Source organism: Spermophilus citellus (assembly GCF_964194105.1).
Source record: "Spermophilus citellus genome assembly, chromosome: 6".
NCBI classification, from domain to species: Eukaryota; Metazoa; Chordata; class Mammalia; order Rodentia; family Sciuridae; genus Spermophilus; species Spermophilus citellus.
Window position 1 is genome coordinate 6,175,599 of NC_138187.1, and position 24,939 is coordinate 6,200,537.

At 50.2% G+C, this 24,939-nt stretch overlaps 1 protein-coding gene across 6 annotated transcripts; it reads left to right on the forward strand.

Moving 5' to 3' along the window:
- The first annotated feature begins 56 nt into the window (after positions 1-56).
- SLX4 (SLX4 structure-specific endonuclease subunit) lies at positions 57-24,410 on the forward strand. Of its 6 annotated transcripts, none has more exons than XM_081299633.1 (15): positions 57-119; positions 1,947-2,709; positions 4,391-4,615; positions 7,236-7,425; positions 8,520-8,732; positions 10,141-10,349; positions 10,479-10,795; positions 11,340-11,559; positions 11,973-12,061; positions 13,210-13,356; positions 14,520-14,686; positions 15,685-17,927; positions 21,906-22,008; positions 22,542-22,955; positions 23,314-24,410. In XM_081299633.1, exons 2-15 carry the CDS (start codon positions 2,352-2,354, stop codon positions 23,666-23,668), a joined length of 5,250 nt encoding a protein of 1,749 aa, XP_081155759.1. In that variant the 5' UTR covers positions 57-119; positions 1,947-2,351; the 3' UTR covers positions 23,669-24,410. The 6 variants fall into 6 exon arrangements, with proteins under 6 accessions (XP_081155759.1, XP_081155760.1, XP_081155763.1 ...); XM_081299634.1 differs by having other exon boundaries at positions 21,909-22,008; XM_081299637.1 differs by having other exon boundaries at positions 8,604-8,732.
- The last annotated feature ends 529 nt before the right edge of the window (positions 24,411-24,939 follow it).

Sequence of the window (24,939 nt, forward strand, 5' to 3'; positions counted from 1 at the left end):
TCCCTATCCCTGACGCGACCGCTCTGCGCCTGCGCACAAGCCGTGCTCCGTGGGACGCCGGGGGGCGCATGCGCCAGCGCAAGGCTCTCCGTTGAGAAGGTGCCGCGGCGGCGCCGGAGGTAGGAGGAGCCGGCTTCGGGGCTGGGAGTCCGCGCCCGGGAGGAGGAAGGCCTCTCCCCTCGAGCCGTTCCCGCTCTTCTGCGGGCCGATCTGTAGTCACCCGCCTCTGGCGGACCTCCTAGCCTCGGCAGGGCCGCATTCGCGGCCCAGAGGCCGGAGCCGCGCCTGCTGTACGGGGGCCGCTCGGAGGGAGGCGGGGCGGGAGGTTGCGGCCAGCGATCGGGGTCCTTCTCTGGCCTTAGGGCTCTCAGGGCCCTTGGCATCTCTTCCCCAGACGGACCCCCAGCCCCTGCCTGTAGTGGCCGAGATGGGGAGGCGTCCCCCCGCCCCGACTCATTCATTCTTCCCGCGCCGGCTGGGAGCGCGCCCGCAGAGCGCCCTGTCCTGCCGGCCCCTGTCCGTTTGTCATCCGGCAGGTAGTGACTGCTCACCCACCGGGGACCGACCGCCTTGACAATCACCGACCGAGGCGTGGGGGCTCCTCACTGTGGCATGTGGAATTTGGTCTAGCCGCCCCCACCCCGACAAGACGAAATCAGTTTGCTTTAGCCTGATGTTACGCGCTCTCCTGAACCGATCTTTGCTGCTCCCTGCAGACCTTCTCCCTACCACTTCCTTCACTTCGATTATATCAAACTCTCTGCAGTTCATGATCAACAAATGGTTGTTGAGCACCCTTTTACAGGTCAGGTGCTGGATCAGCCAGAAAGAATTCACTGTGCCCTCTTGAAGTGTTGAACTTAAGTTGGGGACAGATAAGTCAATGAATAAAAACATAAGAGTGATACTCTGGAATCACACTGCTTGAGTCTGATCTCTGCCTCGACATTTGAAAAGCTGTATGACTCGAGCTAGTTCCTTATTCAGCTTGTGCATAGGTCCTTGCTGTAAAGAAAAGATGACTGTTGATTTTCTTGTTTTGAGTTGTAAGGATTAAATGAGTTAAAGACTCGAAAAGCAATTGGAACAGTCTGGCACACAGTAAGCACTCAATAAAGGTTTTTCATTGTATATGACTATAACCTTGATAAGTGCCATTTTGAAAACCATGTGTGACAATACATGGAGAGTGTTCACTTAAACATCAAAGGAAGCTGCTCTGAGGAGATAACATGGAAGATGAGACTCAGCTGCCATACAAAGGAGATTCTGGGCAGCTTTATCTGCCCAGTTCTGGAAAACTAAATGATTAATTAGACTGGGCATTGGAGATTTTGTTGAATTTGAAATGAAGGACTTTGCCATCTGATAATTCAGTTTTGATTTTTGAACCATACTAAATAGTGTGCTGAAGTAAATAATAATGCCCTTTGGTTCAACCTTTGCATATAAGCAGTATTCTGGTTCTCTGGGTTTGGAGAGCTCTTGTGGGCTGAGAAGGTAGAGAAGTGGCCTTTTCTCTCCTATGTGTTTGGGGTTATATGCTTTTTCTTTTATGCAGTATTTATTCATGGAGCCCCAAGCCATTAATAAATCTGGTAGTTTTAGGCCTGTGTAGGGAGATAGGTTCCCTAGGTTTGGGCTTACCCAATTTCTTTGGCAACTGTCCTTTGTAGGGTTCTCCAAATTTCAGTAAAAGCAAAGCTCTCCTAAGATGCACATATTTTTTCCTGCCTATGGAAGACTGCATTGGCAGGTTTCTAGATACCCTGATGTGTTGTGATGTCCTGTGGGATGATTATACTATGTTAATAAGGCCATACAGAGCATTTGTAGAATGTTATTACTCTGAAGACTTTTTCCACACCCTGCATGGTTTTTACCTTCCTGGAAGAAATGACATATGATGTTTGTTGAATTACAGTTCTGCTTTTGGTTTTCCACAGATATGAAATCAAACCAACCCATGTGCTTCATTATCATGGAGATCTTGGAGATTCACCTGAGCACGGAATTCATGTGTGTTTTATGTCAGAGGCCTCTGTTGGACAGCAGAATATTTTCTCAGCTGTGAACTTTAGCAGAAGGAAGCTTTAAATATGTGGTTTAACCATGGGCCCAATTTGAAGAAAGATATTTAAATCATTACGGAGAGGAAAACAATACTTTTTGCTCAGTTGTGCACTCTCCACGGGACTTGGTGAGTCAAGGAAGAAGCTGGTGGAGCTGAAAGTGTGACTGAAGCTGGGCTTGTAGGCAGCCTCTCTCTCTCTTACTGTGGAAATGCCCTCAGATCAGTCCTTACTCCCCTGAAGACCCATCCCAAAGCCTTAAAACTCAAAACTGGTCAGATGATGGATGAGTCAGATGATGATTTTAAAGAACTCTGTGCCAACTTTTTCCAAAGGGTAAAAAAAAATGGGACCAAGGAAGTGTCAGGAGAAAAGAAGACCCAGAAGGCCTCAAACAGCACTCAGATCAGAAACAAACTGAAAAAAAACAAACAATCCACCACCAAGAGCAAAACACTTCTTGGCCCTGCAGGGAAGAAACCTAAATTAGGCAGCGAGGACCCTAGCACTAAAAAGCCAGAGGCAATCAAGTTGCAAGAAAATGAACAAGCTCTCTCTGTGAATGGGGAGGGAGGAGTGCTTGCTCCTGCTCTGAATCAGCCCAACCTCTGCGAAAGAGCACAGAGCATCCAGACAGGTAACCAGGCAAGAACCATGGCCACACCTTTCAGAGAGACCACAGAAGTGATTTGCACTATCTCCAACCATGGGTTGGAAAACTTTCTGAAAAAGGCCAAAGACAGTAATATTTTGATTTTGTGGGCCCTACAATCTGTTAGAACTGTCATTGACCCTCCCTATAGGTGGGATACGAATCTGAAGATTCAGCCAGCTTCAGATAGCAAATATTTGAGGAAAAACAACTGCATCTGTACTGAGCAAGTACAGACTTATTTTCTTATTATTTGCTAAACAATACTGTGTAACAATTACCTAACACATTATATTAAGTGTCATAAGTCATCTAGATATGACTTAAAGGTCCTTTGCAAATATTGTACTATTTTATATAAGGGACTCAAACATCTGCACATTTTTGTATTTGTAGGGGGTCCTGGAACCAGTTCCCTAGAGGGATCACTGTACCCAACTCTGAATCTATAGTGTGAAGCAGCCATAGACCATAAGGAAATCAGTGGGTGTGGCCATGTGCCAATAAAACTTCATGTACAAAAACAGGCAGCCAGCCCCAGGCCCAGAGTTTGCCAACTTATAAACTGTAACTATAGAAAACATGAGCCCTTTGTGAATCTCCCATGCAATTCTCTTTGGAGCCCTCTGCTCTTTGAGAATTGCTCATGAATGTTTATGTTACATAGCTAACGGGAGTTACACAACCTGAAAATAATGCTGTGATTTTCTTGAATTCATTCCAGTGTGGGTAAGTTGGAATGGCCAGCCAATTTGTTTAGGTTGCTGAGAAGGCTGAGGAAGTTGTGCTGAGTCTAGATCCCAGGAGCATCTTCAGGTCTTAACTCTTCTCCAAAGACCTTTAATTATTTTTTTCCTTTTCTCTTCGTTTGAGGTAGCCATTCTCTCCTGCTGCCCTCAGCACATTGAGGCCTGCCTCAGCATAAGTTCTGCATGCAGAACTGAAGGCCAGCCATGTGTGAATAATGCACCACAAGTCCTCTGAGCTACTGTTCTGTTTCTAAATTTTCCTTACCTTCACTTCCTGACCTGAAATAGCATTTTTCCCCCTAACATGGGCAGAAGCTCCTCTAAAGAGTGGTAGTCAAACCTTAGCTCAGAGACTGTAGACGGCAGCAGTAATGTCGCCTAGACACTCTTGGCCCTTCATGCTCCCTTTTGCACATCTAATGAAAGCTCTTCATGGTTCCCAGAAAACCCTATGCCTGTAAAATTGACCCAGCTTCAGGGGGTTCACGGTCTCCACTGAAGGCCTTCTGTGGATCCCAAGTTAAAGGAGAATGGATCTAGAAAGAGAGAAACATTTGTCATTAATATTTAATAAGTGTTCGTGAAATATAATTCACTTCCTGTGAAATGTATTGGAATTTAATTCACTTATTAAAGTGTAGAGTTCAGTGGTATAATCAGAGTTGTGCTACCACCACTGCTACCTAATTTTAGAACATTTTTAAACACCCCCAAAATAGACCCCAAGCTCATCAGCAGTCACATCCCTCCTCCTGTCATTGCCACAAACAAGTTCCCAGCAAGCAGTCTTGCTCACACTTGCAGGTCCAACCTAAACTGGTTGGTAAAGTATCCCTTGGAACCTTGGGTCACTTGCCTCTGGTGGGGAAAGTCTTATTTCTCTAGTAGTACAGACACTGAATATTTTCTTCTGCCAGAGAATGCTCCCAGTCGTGACTCCCACCTTGCTCTAACCTGTTTGACAGCAGCTGTGCCAAGTCCCTCCAAACCCCGCACTGCAGAGCTGGTTCTCCAGCGGATGCAGCAGTTCAAGCGAGCAGACCCTGAGCGTTTGAGGCATGCTTCAGGAGAGTGCTCTGTGGAGGCTGCACTGGAAGAGAACAGCCCACAGAGTCCTCAAGAGGAGATGGTGGCAGGAAACGGTATGAGAAGCATGTTCTTCTTCCAAGCAGAAATAAGTTATAGTACTGGAGTACGGGGGCAGAAAGGAACCAGTGTTCATTCCATTTCTGTTGTAGGCAGGCTCTCTGCCTATTGTTTAAACTTTTCCAGCCAAAGAATGAAGGGTCCCTTGGTCATTTCAGTTGGCTTCCTTGACAAAAGTACCTTTTTTTAAAAATTTTTTTTATTTTGACATTTCATTATATAAGTCTTTGCTTGATAAAAATTACAATGAATTCTCTATACCTTCATATAGATTCAACAATATGTTAACATTTTGCCACATATATACCCTTTTTTTTAGTTTTTCAGATCTTAATTGGTTTTGTTTGTGATTCTAGAATTGACCAGTAGTCCCAAAGTTGGTTCAGAATGTTCCTGTTGTATGTTTTTTAAAAATATATATTTTTATATTATTTGAAAATAAGTTATAGACATTATGATGCTTCACTGCTGGATTCTCCTGCAGAACCACACCACCAACATCCATCTGATTCCACGATTGAACTTATATGCAGTTCATAGTCCTATTTCCCAGTTGCTTCCAGGCTGTCTCTCATAACTGTTTTTTCCTAGTGAGGACTCAGTATAAGTAATACACTTTGTATTGTTATAGCTCTGTGGTATCTTAAGGTCATATTCTAGACTAGTGCCCTGGTTTATTTATTTATTTATTTATTTATTTATTTATTAGGTATAGATGGACACAACACAATGTCTTTATTTTTATGTGGTGCTGAGGATCGAATCCGGGTCCCGCCCATGCTAGGCAAGCGCTCTACTGCTGAGTCACAATTCCAGCCCCAAGTGCCTTGGTTTTTATTTTTATTTTGTTTTGTTTTGTTTTAACACTAACTTTCCTAGGAGTCCACGCTAATTGTCCTATAAGATCTTCCACTTTCTGGATGTGTTTGATTCTTTCCTCTGGTGTCATTTCATGCCTTCTGCTGGTGCTTGGGTTGTGGTGCACTGTGGGTGGGTCGGGCTCCACTGGCCCAGGTTAAACACTGTGAAGCCACACTGCACAGTGCTGTGTACTTTGTATTGCGCCACTGCAAGTGTGTCAGTGTCGTAGTGCCAGATGGTCCTCTTTATCGCCTAAAAAGCATTGATCCTCTGATAAGTACATAACAACAGGAAAAGAAGTAGGAAGAAACCATTGTGGTAGAACTACAGCTAATAAATACAGATTGGTAATATATTTCCTGATTTCACCTGAGAGCATGAGGATTCTTGGGCTGCCCCAAAGGTCTACAGCATGTGAGTTGATATCTACAGAGGCGTTGATCCTTGTGACACAAGTGAGGGACAGAGGAGTCACTCAGCAATTGCCTAAGCCTGGCACCTGCCATACATTTGACTCAGTTGTTTGCCAGGTGTTTTCACATTATGCCCAACTAAGATTCAGGAAGGGATAGACCTTCCCTGCCCCCAGTACTGGTGATTGAACCCAGGGCACTCTGTCACTGAGCTATGTCCCCAGACACCCCCTTTTCTTATTTTTTAAGTTTTGGGACTAGTTCTCACTAAGTTACCAAGTCAAATCTTGAACTTGAGCTCTTTCTGCCTCAGTCTTCCTAGGTGTTGGGTTTACAGGTATGTTCTACTGTGCCTGGCTCCACCTCTTTATTTAAAAAAAAAGAAAAGAAAGGGAGGGCTGCCCGGCATGGTGGGCATACCTGTAATCCCAGCGGTTCGGGAGGCTGAGACAGGAGGATGGCAAGTTCAAAGCCAGCCTTGGCAAAAGCGAGGTGCTAAGCAACTCAGTGAGACCCTGTCTCTAAATAAAATTCAAAATAGGGCTGGGGATGTGGCTCAGTGATCGAATGCCCCTGAGTTCAATCCCCAGTACCAAAAATAATAATAAAAAAAAGGGAGGGTACCTGTGAGCAAGCTCGGTGGTAGAACATGTGCTTGGCATGGGTGAGACCCTGGGTTTAGTTCCCAGCTCCACAGGAAGAAAGGAAAACAGGATGCCAAATGAAGGGGTGCTGCTTCCTGGTTTTGTGGCTGCAGTGATAGGCCACAGTGATGCTCAGCTCCAGTAATATCAGATGGACCACCCGGCAGCCATTTCAGGGTCAGAATCAGTTCCTCCTTTGGTCTAATGCTAAGTTGGAGACTCTGCCTTTAACCACTGAAGGCCTTTTACTTTGCTGTGGTTTTTCTGTCATGGGCAGTAGGTCAGCAGTGGGGGAGGCTGAGCTTGAAAGAGAAAACCTCGTTCTGCTGGACTAGGAGCCGTGTAACCCTGTAGTGCCAGAGGTGCAGGATTTAGTGGAAGATGAAGGACAGCTTCTGCAGGACCACTCACATCACCCATCTGGTGGCTGTTAGAGATGCAAAGTCCCAGGTGCCACCTGGACCTCCTGAATCTGAGCCTGCATCTTAACAAGCCTCACAGGTGGTTCATGTGCATACTGGACTTTGGGAGAGCTGTTCCAGGAGTGCCCCCGTGCCCAGTCTCAGTGGGCCGCACCCCCATCACCAAGGCTGCACAGTGGTGCTAGGTTCTGGTTTCTTCATGCTCTGTGAGAGGCATAGACATGGCAGAGTCTGGTGGTGGCCCTGTCCTCATGGATCTTGGTTGCTTCTCCACAGGGTATGAGCCCAGGCTCCCTGCCACAGACAGCGATGCTGCCGTGGCCTTGGCCTTGCAGCAGGAGTTTGGAAGGGAAGCAGCATCTGCGCACAATGGTAGCCTGGAGGAGAATGGGTTGTTCTTCTGCCAAATGTGTCAGAAGAACCTCTCAGCCATGAATGTGACCCGGAGGGAGCAGCACGTGAACAGGTAGGAGCAACACAGACCGTCCTGTCTCCCACCTAAACGACCCAAGTAGGGAACAGCCCACTCTAGAGGGAATTGAGACTAGCACCTGGGTGTCATCACCATGCCCTGCCACCTAACAACTTTATTGGGATATAATCACATCATACTTTTCACCCATTTAAAGGGCACAATTCCAGCTGGGTGTGGTGGCACATACCCCTGATCCCAGCTCCTTGGGAGGCTGAGGCAGGGAGATCACAAGTTTGAGGCCAGCCTAGGCAAATTAGCAACACCCTTATCCCCAAATAAAAATAGAAAGGGCGGGAGATACAGCTCAGTGCTTATCTAGCACTTCTGAGACCCTGGGTTCTATTCTCAGTGCCACAAGAAAATAAAAGTGTACAATCCTGAGGCTTTTGTTATATCCACATGGTTGTGCGGCTGTCACCAGTATCAATTGTGGGTTACTTTCATCACCCCAAAGAAGTCTCTACCCCATTGCCCCTCCGTCACTCCCCTGGAAACCACAGATTGTGGTTTGTGGGTTTGCTCACTCTGGACACTACATAGATGTAGAGTCAGGCATTACTTGGTCCTTTTGTTTTCCTCCTTTACTTACATGTTTTCATGTGTTCTTTCCTTTAACATAATGTTTTCAAAGGTCATCTGTGTGGTGCATGTATCAGTGTGTCATTCCTTTTCATGGCTGAGTAACAGCCGTTGTATGGAGCCACCTTATCTTTTATCCTTTCATCCCTGTATATACAGTTGGATGTTTCCCACCTCGTGGGTTTTGTGAATAGTTGCTCTGATGGAGGTTTCATGTATTTGTTTGAATACCTGTTTTCAGTTCTTCAGGGCTTGTGCTTGGGAGTGGAGTTGCTGGATCCCAAGGTAACTCTGTTGGGTGTCTCCTTGCTTTCTTTAGCCACTTTACTAACAGATGTCTAAATTTAGTTTCTGGAGCCAACTGCTGGGGAGATGAGCAGACTGTGGGGGACTGGCTTTGGGGACATGCCTAGACCACAGCAGATCCATGTTGAAATGAACCAGCATTTGCTGCCTTCCATGTTCCTGGGTAGGCTGGCTCTCCCCTATTTACTGTTTTCCTTCAGGTGCTTGGATGAGGCTGAAAAGGTACTAAAACCTTCCATACCTCAGATCCCTGAGTGCCCGATTTGTGGCAAACCGTTTCTCAGCTCCAAGAGCAGAATCAGTCACCTGAAGCAGTGTGCAGTGAAGATGGAGGTGGGCCCCCAGCTCCTGCTGCAGGCCGCGCGGCTGCAGACAGCTCAGTTGGAGGCAGGCGGCAGTCTTCCTGTACCCAGGTGAGACAGATGAAGAAAAAAGGAGCCAAATGGTAGTGTTGATATGTGGTTTGTACTTTTTTTGGGGGGGGGGGTAGTTGTAGATGGACAGAATGCTTTTATTTTATCTATGTTTTTTTGTTGTTGTTGTTTATTTGTTTTTTTAATGTGGTGCAGAGGATCAAACCCAGTGCCTCACACAGGTTAGCTTTGCTCATACTGCCCTGGGGCTCAGGACACCCAAGTTGATCCCAACTTTAGAGGGAACAAAGGCACTGTGGGCCTCAGACTATTTTAGGTTTGGGACTTCTCTTCTTTGACAGCTAGTAGGAGTATAGGGAAGACGAAGGTTGGGGACTGTTTATACCACTGTCTTGCCTGTGGGTCATGGGCTTGGTCAAGCTGAGATTGCAGAGGCAGAGGGGTTCTCTTAGCTGAGAAGCCCATTTATATTTAGACATCCACACTAGATTATAGGATGGGCAGCCTGAGGCTTGTGAACAGACTGTCTCACCCATTGCTTGCCAATCAGATTAAATGTCTGCTTCTAAAATTCTCCCAAGTAGTGAAACTAGACATATGTGGGTCCTAGAAGGCAGGTTGAATAGAAAGCTACAGGAATTGGATACCCTTGAGGGGTCTTTGAACTCACCCTCCTGAGGCCAAGCCTGGGCATGTGGCTCTCTGGCAGGCTCGCTGGCCTGGGTGCCTATGTTGACTGGGCACCCAGCCCCTGAGCTCCTCGCTTGCTTTCCTGGAGCTCAGGCCCTGCCGCCCTCATAGGAGCAAGCTGGCCCCTTTCCCTTTGGCAGTTATGGTTCCTAGAAAGCTGGAGCTGAGTTAGGGCTTGCTTAGATCTTCCAAGGCCACCGCTGGAATCTCCAGCCTTCCTCACCCAGCAAGAACACAGCATTTGCAAAAGCCAGGGCAGGCAGGTTTCCTCCAGCCAGAGACCCCTCCACACTAACTGCCCATATCAGAGGTGCTGCACTGGCTGAGGCTGCTCACTGTTGACGGAAAGGAGGCCCTTCCTTTAGGCCTGGGGTAGAGACATTGCCCTGGAACCCCTGAAGGAAGGGCTGCTTTTGGGCCACCAGAAGTTTCAGTGCAAATCTAGGGAGCCAACTCAGAGCCATCAAGTGTTGACTACACCAGAAGGTTTGGACATAACTAGGGTTTACAGGGACCACCAATGGCTTTGTCTGTCTGCTAAGAACCCAACTGGACAGTCGTAGAAAGGGCCCAGATCCTTCTGTGTCCCGCCCATGCTGAACTTTTGGCTAGGATTGCATGAGCTCAGGAGGAGCAGAATCAGCACAGTGGAAGCTGAGGTGACTGATGGCATGTCAATCCTTTTCCTGTCACCCCTAAAAGGGAAGAGGCCCAGGCTTTGGGGATGCCCTCACCAGCCTTTCTCTGTGTCTTTTAGCTCTGACAGTCACACTAGGGGTTTGAAAAGGAAAGGAGCCACCAACAAGAAGGAGCCACAGAAGAGGCGGAAGGTTAGCAAGCCCAGCGTGCCATCCGAGGACCTGCTGGTGGCCATGGCTCTATCCCGATCTGAGATAGAGCAGTGTCCAGCTGTGCCTGCACTCATACTAGAAAACGCTTTTTCTGAGAGAATGAGACCAGGAGCAGGTATGAGTGGCTGGGAGCAGGGCCCCCGAGAGATCTCGCTGCTGTGCCATGACTAAGTTCCTCTTAGTGGGGGCTTCCATACAAGGAGATAGATCCATCACTGACTGAGCCACTTCTGTTTATCTCTAGAGAAAAAGAGTCGCAAGAAGAAACCCCCGGCATCCCCCCCACAGTTGTTAGTTCAGGATTCTGAGACCACAGGTAGACAGATTGAGGACCGCGTGGCCCAGCTGCTTTCAGAGGAAGTGGAGCTGTCCAGCACGCCACCACTTCCTGCCAGCAGGATTTTCAAGGAAGAATGGGAAGAGGCAGGCTGGCGTCTACAGCTGCCTGAAGGAAAGAGGAACTTTCTGTGGGAGGGAAGTGCCCTGACTGGGGCCTGGGCTGTGGAGTCCTTTTACACCATGGGCCTGGTACCTCCCATCGTGCCCCAGCACCCAGCCAAGGTGAGCCTGTCCCTCCTAGCACATGGACAGGCTTTGGGGAGAGTGCAGAAATGCAGCCCTGGATATGACAGTGGGCAATGAGAAGTCCAGGAAATAGAAGGGGAGGAAGCCAAAGGGGCACCAGCTGCCACTCATTTCTCCTTCTAGCAACTAAGTGGTTCTCTTGATAAGAAAGGAAGGACTTTGGCTCCAAAAATTAGCATGCCCTCCACCCCCAGGGGGACTAGTAAAGTCTTTCCTCAGAGGATCCTCCTGTAGGAGGTCCTCAGTCAACACTCACTGCATGCAGCCATTTAGATGACATTAGGCCCCCTTCCAGCCCAGGGATGGACTGCAGACATGGATGCCATGGCCCAGCCGGGCCATGACAGAGCCCAGGATACAGGGATGGGAGAAAGCCTCCCAGGACTGCTCCTGGCTGTGACTGGCCACCCTCAGAACAGCCCTTTTCCTGCTATGCAGTTTTAGGTCCAGCCGTGTGGGGGGGAGGTGGCTGCTGCAGTGCGTGACAGTGATCAAACTGCTGTTTTCCACCTTCTTGCAGGGTCTCAGGCAGGAACCTGAGCTACCACTGGTGCTGTGGGAGCAGCCAGAGCCAAGCGTGCAAAAGTCACCTGCTCTCCACAGCAGCCACCCTGCAGGCCTTGGCCCCAGGGACCTGTTGCTCTCTGCCAGCCAGAGGGAGCACCAAGCCCTGCAGGACCTCATGGACCTGGCGGAGGAGGGGCTGAGTGGCAGCCCATGGCCCTACAGTGGGGTTGCAGGTGAGCCCTGGGTGGGGTTTTGGGCCAGCCCTACCTGATGTGGCTGGCCAGGCTAGACCGAGCTGTGAGGTAGCTCAGACCTGAGGCTCATGCCAGCTCAAAGTGAGGGTCAGGCCTTGGGTGTTTTCCTTAGAGGGAAATGTGATGTAGGACACTTGTGTCTGTCACAGTTTTGCAAGAAGTTCAACCAAAGACTGAGCCATCCTCGCTAACTTTGTCTGTTTTACTGTCCTTTTACCTCCCCCTCAGGAAGGGTGGTGAGAATAGTCTTGGGGGTGTGCTTTAAGTGCAGGTGGCCTTGGCTGGCAGTTTGCCAGGGCACTGCTGGTGCAGCCCAGCCTAAGGTGGTACTGCCTGCTTGGTGGTTGACGTTGCCAGGAAGTGATGTTCTAATGAGTGACTCCTTCTCTCAGGGATAGATTCGGTGCCCAGCAGCCTTCCACTGACTGGCTTTGTCCTGCCATTCAAGGAGAAGCCTCCTGAGAGAGGTGACCACACTTCGGTAAGGATGGGCTTCTGTGCCACAGGCCAGGCTTTTGGCTCTGCTCCAGCTCCACGGTCTTGGCCACTGGTGCTCGAATACTGGTCTCTGCTTCCCAGATGACTGACACCCCGACTGGCCCTTGACTGGAGCCAGCGGAGAGCCCACCTGCCCTCCTGAGTCCCCTCCTGGTGCTTCTGTCCCTTCATCCTTGGATGCTGTGGGTTACCTCAGCAGCAAAGCCTTGGAGCCTCTCTGTCCTGGGAGCCCAGTGGGACTGCTGACTGCAGCTTCCTCATCCTGGCATCTGCTCACATGCTTGTTTCCTTCATTGTGAAGGGACTTGCTGTGACCCTTCTGTGTGTGGGTCCTGGGCTCCAACTAATGGTCCAGTGTCCCATGTTGTTGGCAGAGAGCATTAGACGTTGGATACTTTTTTTTTTACACCTTTATCTATCTATCTATCTATCTATCTATCTATTTACTTATTTATTTAAATATTTATTCTTTAGTTGTAGTTGGACACAATACCCTCATTTGTTTTTTATGTGGTGCTGAGGATTGAACCCAGGGCCCCGCACTTGCCAGGCGAGCGCGCTACACTGAGCCACAACGCCAGCCCCTGTTTATTTATTTTTATGTGGTGCTGAGGATTGATGTCTTGCACATGCTAGGCGAGCGCTCTACCATTGAGCCACAACCCCAGCCCCAGAAGTTGGGTACTTTTTAGAGTGGACATCATCCCAGGAGACCCAGCACCTCATGCCATGGGCCAGCCTGGTGATGTCACCACGTATAGTCAGGAAATGGCAGGTCCCCGAGCACCTTGAGCTCAGGGTTCTGGTCTGCTACATCAGGCTGCTCTGAGGACTTGGGTGTGACAGCATGTGCACACGCAATCCCAGAGGCTGCGAGGACATATTATCGTAATCCACTTGCAGGTCCCTTCCGTTGTGGGTCAGGGAGCACAGTATGCTAGGGAACCTGAGACAGAAGTAGTGTCTTGCGCCTCTGGATCACTGAGGGCTTTAAGGTAACCCAGAGGTGGTACAGGCACGTTCTAGAGAGGAGAGCAAGTGTCCTGGCTCAGCCCACCCTAGCGCCCCCCCTGTTGGGGCCCTCAAGGCCCAGTTAGAAAAGCTAGGATTCCTCCTTTTCTCCTTCTGCAGGTCTCCCTGGGGCTGTTGGCTGCTGACTTCAGTGCCATGGTCAATAACCCACACCTGAGTGACGTCCAGTTCCAGATGGACAGTGGGGAGGTGCTTTATGCCCACAAGTTTGTGCTTTATGCCCGATGTCCACTTCTCATTCAGTATGTAAGTACGCAGGGCAGTGGCCAGCACGTACCTCTCGCCCTCCCTTGCCACCTTTCTCTGAATGGGCCCTCTCTTATGTCTCATGCAGCCTTTTCCCTTCCTCACTCGTCTCACCCCACACCGCTGTCCTGCCGCAGAGCAGGCTTCCTGATGGTTGCCAGCAGGATCTGCTTCTGTGGTTCTGTGGAGAAGGGAAGGCTGCAGAGCTGGGAAATGTCAATTTTTTTTTTTTTTTTTTTGTACTTGGAATTGAACCCAGGGGCAACATCCCACAGAGCAACATCCTCAGTCCCTTTTTGTATTTTTTTTAATATATTTATTTTTTTTAGTTGTAGATGGACACAATATCTTTATTTATTTATTTTTATGTAGTGCTGAGTTTTAAATCCAGTGCCTCACATATGCAATACAAATGATCTATCACTGATCCAACCCCAGTCCCCCTTTTGTATTTTAATAGAGACAGGGTCTTGCTGAGTTGCTGTGGGCCTTACTAAGTTGCTGAGGCTGGCTTTGAACTCACAATCCTTCTGCCTCAGTCTCCCGGGCTTCTTGGATCACAGGCGTGTACCACTGCAACTGGCCAGATTTTCAGTTCCTTATTTTCCCCTCAGAATTGTTCCCTCTTTCCTCCATTTGTACTCTTTTAAAGTCTTACATCAGTCTCTTTAAGATTGAGTTGCTGTTCAGACATGTTCTAACTTATAGGAATCCAAGAAATTAGTCTGTGTCAGAAAATTCTAGACCTTGTCAAAGGAAAATGAACTAGCTCCTTAAACATCCACCCATAATGTGACTTTGAAAATAAGAACTGTTATATCCCAAGCCAGGAATGGTGGCATCCACCTGTAATCCCAGTGGCTTGGGAGGCTAAGGCAGAAGGATTGAAAGTTCAAGGCCAATCTTAGCAATTTATTGAGATCCTGTCTCAAAATAGAAAATAGAAAGGGCTGGGGATGTGGCTCGGTGGTTAAGCACCCCTGAGTTCAATCCCTGGTACAAAAAAAATAAAGAGAAATGTTATAGCCCATCCTCCAGAGTTGTGGCCAACTAAATGCACAGCAAAGGCCCAGGCTCAAGACACACGGACATGTGGACAATCTGCTCACTCCAAGTCACAACTGTCCAGTCAATTAACCTTCTGTATTTTGTTTAATTCTCAGGTGAACAATGAAGGCTTCTCTGCTGTAGAAGATGGTGATCTGACCCAGCGTGTCCTACTGAGCAACGTGAGCTTCGAGGCAGCCTGTGCATTCCTGCACTATCTCTACACAGCAGATACTAGCCTGCCTCCGTGCCTGGTCCCTGCCCTGAGCTCCTTGGCCCTCAGGTTGGGACTGTTCCTTCCACAGCTTCACAGTCTTTGAGTCAGTGGTGAGGGCTGGCAGACTGACAGCTCAGGGGAAGATTGTGCTGCAGGAATGTCAGGGCTGAGGCTGTCAAAACTTGGAGTCCTAGCCAGGTCTGTTAGTACACCTATTGTCCTAGTGGCTCAGGAGTCTGAAGCAGGAGGATCACAAGTTCAAAGCCAGCCTCAGCAACTTAGTGAGGCCCTAAGCAACTTACTAAAACCCTATCTCTTAATAAAACATAAAAAGGACTGGGGATGTGGCTCAGTAGTTAAGCATGCCTGGGTTCAATCCCCATTACTCCCTTCCCCAAAAAAACTTTGAAAGTCCAATTTTAATCCCAAGTTTATGACCAGTGACAACTCTGAATAGAGTATGGTAGTTGAAAATTGGGATGCCAAGCCCTGGATAGGGAGGATTCTGCCAGGCCACAAGCATGGTGAGAGGCTGACCCGCGGCCTCAGCATCCCCACACTGCAGCCTCTTGATCATCCCCTGTGAGCTCAGCAGCAGCAGCAGGCATCCTGCCTCCCAGCCACCTCAAGGGCCTTGGGGGTAAAGCCTTGCTCCTCCCAGGCTGCCTCATTCCTCAGTGCCTGGGAAGGAACAGCTCAGCCCCGTGTTTAAGAGGCAATGCTGAGTCCCAGAGCCTCGGGGCAGTGGCTGACTGGCCTGCTCTGGTCTGTCTCTGACTGACTGTCCCAGGGGCCTCTCAGGGCAGCCTGCACTGTGCAGATTTGCAGCCCTGCCAACCCCTCCATCCCGTACTCTGTCTACACACCCCTGTGTTTGTAGCAGCCCAGTAAATGTGGTAGGTCTGTGGTTCCTAGAGCTAGTGGCTGGGGTGTCCTGGGCAGGAGAGTGGGCGCCATCTTAGGAGAGTGGGGAAGGCCACAGCCGAATCCCTTGGCTGCTCCTCCTCCTGAAGACAGCTTGGGCCACCACTCTAGTGGTGGCGACACAGTGCTTCTTGTTGCAGGTTTGGTGTGAATGACCTCGTTCACCTGTGTGAGCAGGTGCCTGTCCCGATGGACTCCGAGGGCGAACAGCAGGAGAAGGAAGATGAGAACTGTGACAGCAGAGTGGAGAATCTCCAAGAGCTCTTGAGGGCAGTGTGGGCGGATGAAGAGGAGGAGGAAACAGAGAGCCACCAAGAAGACAGAGTGCAGGTCAATGAAGCAGAGATGGAAGAAATTTATGAATTTGCAGCTACTCAGCGAAAGCTACTACAGCGGGAGAGAGAAGCAGACACAGAGGAGGACAGTCACTACCCCGGGGAGGACAGTCCAGTGGCTGGGCCTGTGCTGGGAAGGGTCCAGAGTGATGAACAGTTAGAAAAGCAAGAACAATCGGAGTTGTCTGGGCCTGGCAAAGAGGAGGCCTCGGCCACCTGGGGAAACGCACCACATTCCCTTCCGCTGCTCCCGGGCCTGCGTTCAGTCAACACAGGGGAGGCAGAGACCCACGAGCAAGAGGTGCCAACAGGGGCACCTGGCCCGAGGCCCTCTGGGGGCTGCCAGGCAGGGGAAAAAGAAGGCTTCCTTTTGCATCCAGTCAAGATCCACAATCACCAACAGGCCTGTTCATCAACTCAAGGATCTGAACTGTCCCAAATAATGAGCAGCCCTGAAGAGCAGACTGGCACTGTCAGGAAGAGGCAGGTGGAGATGGCCTGTCCCCTGGCTCCACAGCAGATATCCCCGCCACACCCATGCTACCTCCTGTCACAGCCCCCCGGAGGCAGGAGTCCTGGCCAGTCACAGTTCCACCTTGACATAGGTGATCCATCCCCAGCAGCGTCTCAGTCACACGGTGGTGCTTCCCGGGTGGCCTCCCCAGGCTCACTGTCCCCACTTGTACCTTTAAGGCAGAAGAGGGACGATAGTTTTCTCACTTCACTCACAGAGCCAGGTCACTGGAAAGGCAAAGGATGTAGTTCCATGTTAGAAGGCAAAACCAAGGGTGTCCCGATTTCTCCAGAAAAATCTTCACCCATCGACCTGACCCAGTCACAGCCTGACCACTTGAGTACCAGCTCCCAGGACCTCCCATCCCACTTGAGCAAAGAGAATGAGATTATCCTTTTACTGGATTCAGATGAAGAGTTGGAACTGGAACAGACCAAAACAAAGTCCATTTCTAATGATCTCCCAGAGGAAAGGAAAGTTCTAGAATTCAGCCCTAGGTCCTCTGAACTATTTTCAGTCATTGATGTTGATGCAGATCAGGAATGTTGCAGCCCACTGAAGGAAGGAGCTGGGATACAGCCGGAGGAAGAAGAGGGAGAGCTGGAAAATCAGGATGCATTGGGCCGTGGAAGGGTCCCCTGGCTGTTGTGTGACCAGGAGAGCAGCCTCCACGAGGACAGCACAGACACCTCATGGCTGGTGCCTGCCACCCCACTGGCCAGTAAAAGTCGTGACTGCTCATCACAAACCCAGATAACAAGCCTTGTCCCCAGGACTCCAGGGGACAAGATGGGTCGGCACATGCCCAGCGCCACCTCAGAAAACAGGGCCGCTCAGGAAGCTGCACAGTCTTCAGTGATCACGCCCCAGATGTCACCTGTCACCCCAGGAGCCTCTGACAGTGGAAGGCAGGTCTACAGAAGCCCTTCTGGTCCCCGCCCCAGGTACTGCTCACTTTCTTCTCCACATGCACAGCAGCCCGGTATAGGAGGCCTCACCGATGTCACCAGCAGGTTCCAGAAACTCTCACCGCTGGGGCCATTCCTGCCAAATCAGGCTGCAGCAAGCGAAGTGGTGGAAGTTGGGGACAGTGAAGATGAGCAGGAAGTGGCCTCCCATCAGGGAAACAGCAGTCCACTGCAGGATAGTGAACCCCCAGTTCCAGTGGATGACTGTTGTTGGCATGTTGAGCCCCTCTCACCAATTCCAATTGACCACTTGAACCTCGAACGGACTGGCCCCCTGAGCACCAGCAGTCCCAGCGGACGGGCCCATGGGGCTCTAGACGACAGTGACTGCCACTCTCCAGGACTCCCCGGCACCACTCCAATTCGAGGAAGCTGTGCTGCCCATAGAGAACCTCAGCAGCAGTCCCCACAGGCCGGCTCCTCAGGGAGCAGCAGGCTCAGCTTCCTGAACACAGCTCTGTGGGACAACTGGGATGGGGAAGAGCAGAAGTCTCCAGAGGCTTCGCCTGTGGCCCAGACATCAAGTGCCCACCGAGGTCAGCAGTTAGAAGGGCCGGAGACGCCAAGTGAGTGGCCATGAGGGTGGGGAAGGATCTTGTCTTGTAGGCTGTTTGACCCCGCAGGGGTGTGGAGAGCAGTAGTGGGACGGGGCTGATGGTTTTGAAGGCATGCTCACCTGGGGGCCCTTCCTTCCATTGCCTACAGACCTGTTTCCACAGCGCTGGGAAGCTGGCAGGCTGTGGAGCTCATTCTCCGCGGCCAGTTGGTCAGCATTCCTGAGCTGACCTGGATCTCACTGCTGCTCACCTGGGAACGTGTTAGAACTCTGTACCAGCTGGGCGTGGTGGCGCAGGCTTGTAATCCCAGTGGCTTGGGAAGCTGAAGCAGGAGGATCCCAAGTTCAAAGCCTGCCTCAGCAAAAGCCAGGCACTAAGCAACTCAGTGAGACCGTGTCTCTAAAATACAAAATAGGGCTGGGGATGTGGCTCAGTGGTTAAGTGCTTCTGGTTCAATTCCCAGTACCCATTTAAAAAAAAAAAAAAAAAGCTTTGTACATTACGAACTCCCCTCCAGAGCCCTGGACCAGCATCCCCAGAGGTGACAGCTCCCATGTTGCAATTCCACACTCACCAGTGTGTCCACAGTCCTCCAGGACAGGGACTCAGATAGCTGCTTATGGCACATTGGCAGCACTAGTGTTGATAGACGGTGTAAGTTACCCAGATGTCCCTCCCACTGACGAACAGGCAAGCAGAATGTGCTTTATCCACACTGTAGAAGGTTCAACCATAAAAAAACGCGACAGTGTGGATGAACCTTGAAAACGTTATGCTATGTGATGGAAGCCAGACAGCAAAGGCCACATGGTGTACGATTTTGTTTCTATGAAATACCTAGAAATCCAGAGCGATAGAATGAAGACCAGCAGATGCTTGGAGCTAAGGGATGGGTGACTACTTACTGGGTACAGGGTTTCCCTCTGGGGTGATGCAGATGTTTTGGAACCAGATAGAGGGTGGCTGCCCAACACTGAATGTAGTGACACATTTTTAATGTGAATTCCATTCTCCTTAGACAAAAGAGGGGCTGGGGCAACTCGGAGCACATGCTTAGTATGCATGAGGTCCTGGTTCGAGCCCTAGTGGGACCTGGTGTGGTGGCGTCTGGTGGTGCACGCCTATAATCCCAGCGGCTTGGGACGCCAAGGCAGAAGGACTACAAGTTCAAAGCCAGCCTCAGCAATTTAGCAAGGTCTTGAGACGGTCTCAAATGGAAAATAAAAAGAGCTGGGGACATAACTCAGTAGTAAAGTGCCCCTGGGTTTAATCCTCTGGACTTAAAAAAAAAAAAAAAAAAACAGGAATGGGGAGACTGTGAGCCCCTGCTCTTCCTCACCCCCTCTGGGAAGTGGGGCTCATCTCAGACACCCTAGGAGGCTGAAAGCCTCGGCTCCCATCCAGGCACTTTGAGTGAAGGGAGGAAGGGCCTGCTGCATTGAGACGTGACGGACACAGAACACAGCACTGCAGCCTGGTGCTTCCTTCCCTCCAAGATCCCAGATCAGTCAGGCCATTGATGGTGCTTACCGTAACTTCAGTGGTTTCAGAGTTGCTGAGAGCTTGTTAAAATGCATGTGTCACCGGGGCTGGGGTTGTGGCTCAGCAGTAGAGCGCTCGCCTAGGACATGTGGAAGACCTGGGTTTGATCCTTAGCACCACATAAAAATAAATAAATAAAATAAAGGTATTGTGTCCAGCCATATATATATATATATACACACACACACACACACTTTTTTTTTTCTTAAATGCATGTGTCACCAGTTACACACCTTTAATCCTAGCCACTCAGGAGGCTGAGGCAGGAGGCTCACAAGTTCAAAGCCAGCCTCTGCCAAAGGTGAGGTGCTAAGTAACTCAATGAGACCCTATCTCTATATAAAATACAAAATAGGGCTGGGAATGTGGCTCAGTGATTGAGTGCCCCTGAATTCAATCCCTGGTACAAAAAAAAAAAAAAAAAAAAAAAAGTGCATGTGCCATTTTAACATGCCAGAGCTTCTGCTTCAGGAGGCCCCTTGGGGACTCAGAATTTGCATTTTCTTACCAGTTCCCAGAGTGGTGCTGTGAGAACTTTTGCAGCAGCTTGAGACCTGGGCACCTCAGTTGGAATCTGAGGGAGGCTCAGAGACAAACTCTGAAACCATAAGAGGCAGAGCCTTGGAGAGGCCCTGTGGCCACAGGAGGATGAGAGGGAGAGTCCGTGTGGCCCTCATTTATCTCTGTCTTTTTAAAAGCAATGGCTTTATTGAGATACAATTTATATGGTATAAAATTCACCCTCTTAAAATGTACTGTTGGGTAGTTTGCAGCAGTCACCATGCTGTGCAGCCACCTGTGGTACAGTTCCAGAGGTTCTCGCTGCCTCAGAGCCGAAGCCCGTCAGCAGCCACCTTGCCAGCCCTGCAGCTGCTCATCCACTTTCTGTCCCTTCAAATTGACTGCTCTGCACACTTCATATAGAGTGCCCCTGGGTTCAATCCCTGGTACCCTCCAAAAAAGAAAAAAGTGCAAGACTGTTTGCCAAAGCGGCTGCTCCATTTTCCATCCTTCCCAACCAGTCGCTGTGAGGGTTGTGATTTCCCCTGCCTTTGCCAGCACTCACTGCTGTGTCATTCCATCCAGCCTGGTGGGTTCCCAGTGGCATCTCATTGTGGTTTTGGTTTGTATATTCTTTTTTTTTTTTTTTAAATCCTATGTATTTTTTTATTTTTAAATTTTATTTATTTATTTTTTAGTCGTAGTTGGACACAATACCTTTATTCCATTCTCTTATTTTTTTATTTTATTTTTTTTAGAGAGAGAGAGAGAGAGAATTTTTTTTTTTAATATTTATTTTTTAGTTCTTGGCGGACACAACATCTTTGTTGGTATGTGGTGCTGAGGATCGAACCCGGGCCGCACGCATGCGAGGGGAGCGCGCTACCGCTTGAGCCACATCCCCAGCCCCTGGTTTGTATATTCTTGATGGCTCACAATGCCGATTGTCTTTTCATGTGCTTCTTGGACATTCATATATCTTTGGAGAATCGCCTGCTCAGATTCTTTGCCTGGTTTTTTTGTTTGTTTGGTTTTGTTTTAGGTGCTGGGGATTTTGAGGAACCAGGGCCTTGCACATGCTAGGCAGGCGCTGTACCACTGAGCCACATCAAGCACTTCTTTTATATATATATATATATATATATATATATATATATATATATGAATGAGATAGCAGAATGCATTACAATTCTTATTACATATAGAGAGCACAATTTTCATATCTCTGGTTGTATACACAGTATATTCACGATTCGTGTCCTTATATACATCAAGCACTTTTTTTTTTTTTTTTAAAGAAAGAGTGAGAGAGGAGAGAGAGAGAGAGAGAGAGAGAGAGAGAATTTTTAATATTTATTTTTTTTTAGTTCTCGGCGGACACAACATCTTTGTTGGTATGTGGTGCTGAGGATCGAACCCGGGACGCACGCATGCCAGGCGAGCGCGCTACCGCTTGAGCCACATCCCCAGCCCACATCAAGCACTTTTTGAGACAGGATCTAAGTTGCCTAGGCTGGCCTCAAACTCCTGCTTCACCCTCCCAAGTAGCTGGGATTACAGGCATGCCCCATTGTGCCCAGGTCTTTGCTCATTTTTAATTGAGTTATTTGTCTTTATTGTTGAATTATTAAAAAGTACTAATGTCTAAGCCTGTCAGTGCTGCCCATTATCTGAAGCCAGCCCTGTATCAGTTGTTGGGCTGTTGGGTTGAGCAGCCCCAGGGGCCCATTTCCTGGGCATCAGCACTATACAAGGTTGTGCTCTAGGCTACTTTCCAACGGGAAGATGTGACTCCAAACAAGGGTGGGTATCTCTGCTCTCATGGGGCCAAGTGCTGCTTGGAGTCTTTGAGAGATGTATTTCTCTTGGTGACACTTGCAGAACTGGAAGTGGTCACAGACCCACATCTCAGACTGAGATTTTTACTTCTTCTGTTTTACCCAGAAGGTGCTAATCAGAAGAAGAACTTGCCCCCCAAAGTGCCCATAACTCCAATGCCACGGTATTCCATCATGGAGACCCCGTTGCTGAAGAAAGAGCTGGACAGGTTGGTGGTGCTCTTGAAAGCTTGCTCAAATGTAGTCTTTTCTCTCCTGCACATTACCAAGCTCAGCAAGACTGGGAGTGGAACTGTTTAACAGGTGGCCTTTCAGATCTGATGGGCACTGCTGGGCCAGGCCAGGGAAGAAGTCGTGCCATCAGCTCTGCAGGGAGTGTGTGGCTCCTGGGGTGGGGTAAATGGCCTGGGACTGTCTGCATACTGCTCCCAGATTACATGGGCCCAAAAGAAGCCAACCAATGAGACTCCTTTGTGTCACCATAAGGAAACAGGTCTCCATGCTCCACAAGGTGAGTGGCACCTGGGGAACTCGCTGCAGAGCGCTATGGGAATGCCCTCGTGGGTACTGTGCAGCATAAGCTTGCTTGGTGCATGAGTGTTCTTGGAGGACAGGTGTCTCCAGTGTCAGTCCCATGGAAACGTTCCTTGAATCCGTTGGTGTTTGCTCTGTGCTGACATGGAACAGCTTGGAGTGTGTAGGCTGCAGAGCTGTGTCGAAGTTCACCTGTTTCCCCATCCAGGTTTGGAGTCCGCCCTCTCCCTAAACGCCAGATGATTTTGAAACTGAAGGAGATTTTCCAGTACACTCACCAGACCCTGGAGTCTGACTCTGAGGATGAGATCCAGTCCTCACAAGTACCACGGGAGGCACCTTGCAGCCAGACCCTGACCACTGAGACCTATAGGCCTTCACGGGCAGGCCACACCCAGTCCAAGGCCACTGCAGGTCCTAGGACCCAAAGGTCCAAAGGTCCCACTAAGGCCAAGGGCCCCCGACATCCAAAGCACCAGCCTGGTGAAAGCATTCCGCACCCAAGGAAGTCAGCAGCTGAGGAGCCGTCTCCAGGCCCTGATGGTGATGCTCAGCTCCCAGCCTCCCAGGAATCCGTGGCCACCTATGTGGATGGCAATGACAGCTCCTTCAGCTCACAGAGGTAACTGGATGGAAGCGAAAGGGCTGCCTCATGTGTCCTCTGACTAGCAGGGCTGAGGGTGGGCTCAGTGCGGCTTGATGGTGATGTTCAGAAGTCCATTGTCTTGGGCTTGAACTGTAGGAAGCCTGGGTGGCAGACCTTTCCTTGCCCACACGCCCAGAGTGTATGGCTTACGGGGGATCCAGCTCAGGCAGCCCAGCTGTGGGGTACCATCAGGAGATCCTGCCACCCTGGAGGGTGGTCATCTCTGCCATGCCATGCCCCACACGGACACAGAAACACACTTCTTCCCTTAGAGGGGCTTCTGGCCCCAGGTAAGAGAGGAAGGGCACCCCAAAACATCATGTGTTCTTTTCAGTTCTTCCTCCTGTGAGTTTGGAGCCACCTTTGAGTCTGCAGGTGAAGACGAGGAGGGTGAGGAGGTGGTCAGTGCATCACAGGCAGCCGTCCAGGCACTGGACACGGAGGAAGCTGTGAGACGCTACATCCGCTCCACGCCAGCCCTGTACCGGAAGGTGCTGACATACCAGCCCCTTGAGCTGGCAGAGCTGCAGGCTGAACTGAAGCAGAATGGCATCCGTGTGGCTACAGGCAAGCTGCTGGACATCCTGGACGCCCACTGCATCACCTTCACCACCGCTGCAGCCCGCAAGGAGAAGCTCAAGCAGAAGGGGCGACGGCGTGTGGGCAGGAAGAAAGGGGAGTGGGATTGACAGGGCCCTGCCCCATCCCCACTGCCAGTGGCCTATGGCATCTGTGCCCAGCACCAGTCACCCCCTCTGGCCATCTCCAGGAGGGCCTGGGTACCCAGGATCAAATGTCCACAGGCATGCCTGGGCCTCAGGACATCAGTCCACCTGCCTCCTCCTGACCTGCTTCTGCTGCAGTAGCTGGAGCATGGTGCCCACTTAGTTAGGGTCCTGTGAGAGGGCATAGTGCCTGTCAGGCCCTGCCAGTCTGTTCCAGAGGGGCAGTAAACCACCCCAGCTGGCTAAGGGAAGGCCATTTCTGCCACTCGGTGTCCTTTAGGCCCAGGCAGACTGCCCCATGAGTGTGTCCCAAGATGTCTGTCGGGTCCAGCCTGCCCCAGCTGGCCAGCCTGTCTTCCTTCTCTGCACTCAGACCAATCCCAGTCACCACCAGCAGACCCTGGCATCTGCAGGCCACCTGCACCACCATGCCTCAGGGGCAGCTTCTGGCACAGCTGCCCAGACTTGTCATTGTCACCAGCAGTCTCCGAACTGAACAGTACACAGGGCCCGGCACACCCCTGCAGACCCCTGTTTGTTAGTGGGTTCTGTCCACGGGTGGAAGCTGCTTCTGGCCTGGGAGTAGTGTGGAGCACCGGCGGAGCTGGAGGGGAGCAGAGCTTGGGCCTCCACGTCCTGTGAATGTCCTTGTCTGTCAAATTCAGCACAGTTGGTTTTATATGATGTGCAATAAACATAAAAAAGACTAAAAACCAAATGCTGTGCCCTGGAAAAATCTGCAGGAGCTTGAGCCCCAGCCCCTGCTGCCCACCTGAGGTGGCAGAGACTTCTTTGTGCCTGCTCTCTTGGGTTCCAGGCCATCGTCTCACCCCTTTTTCTGGTTTCTGGATAACAGACACAGGTGCTCACTTGTTCCCACACTGAAGGGAGCCCTCGCTGGCTATGCTCAGGAGGCCTGGGCACTGTGCCCAGCCTTATCTGGGGGGCATTTCAGGAGCAGGGTGCTTAGACCTGCCAGTCAACCTGCCCTTGTACAGTCAATCACTGCCATGGCCTGTACACTGGGCCCTGGCTGCATCCTGTCCTGCCTAGTACAGAAGGCAGCCCCTGGCCTGTCCCCTGCCTAGCATGGGGGTCAGGGCTCCGTGGCCTGGAGTGGCATCAGGGACAGCTTCCTGGAAGAGGGATTTGTGAACTGGGCATTAGGGGCAGATAGCACTTAGGAGAAAATGGGGCTTCATAAATATGTAGTGTGTGTGCTGGTGGCCACCAGG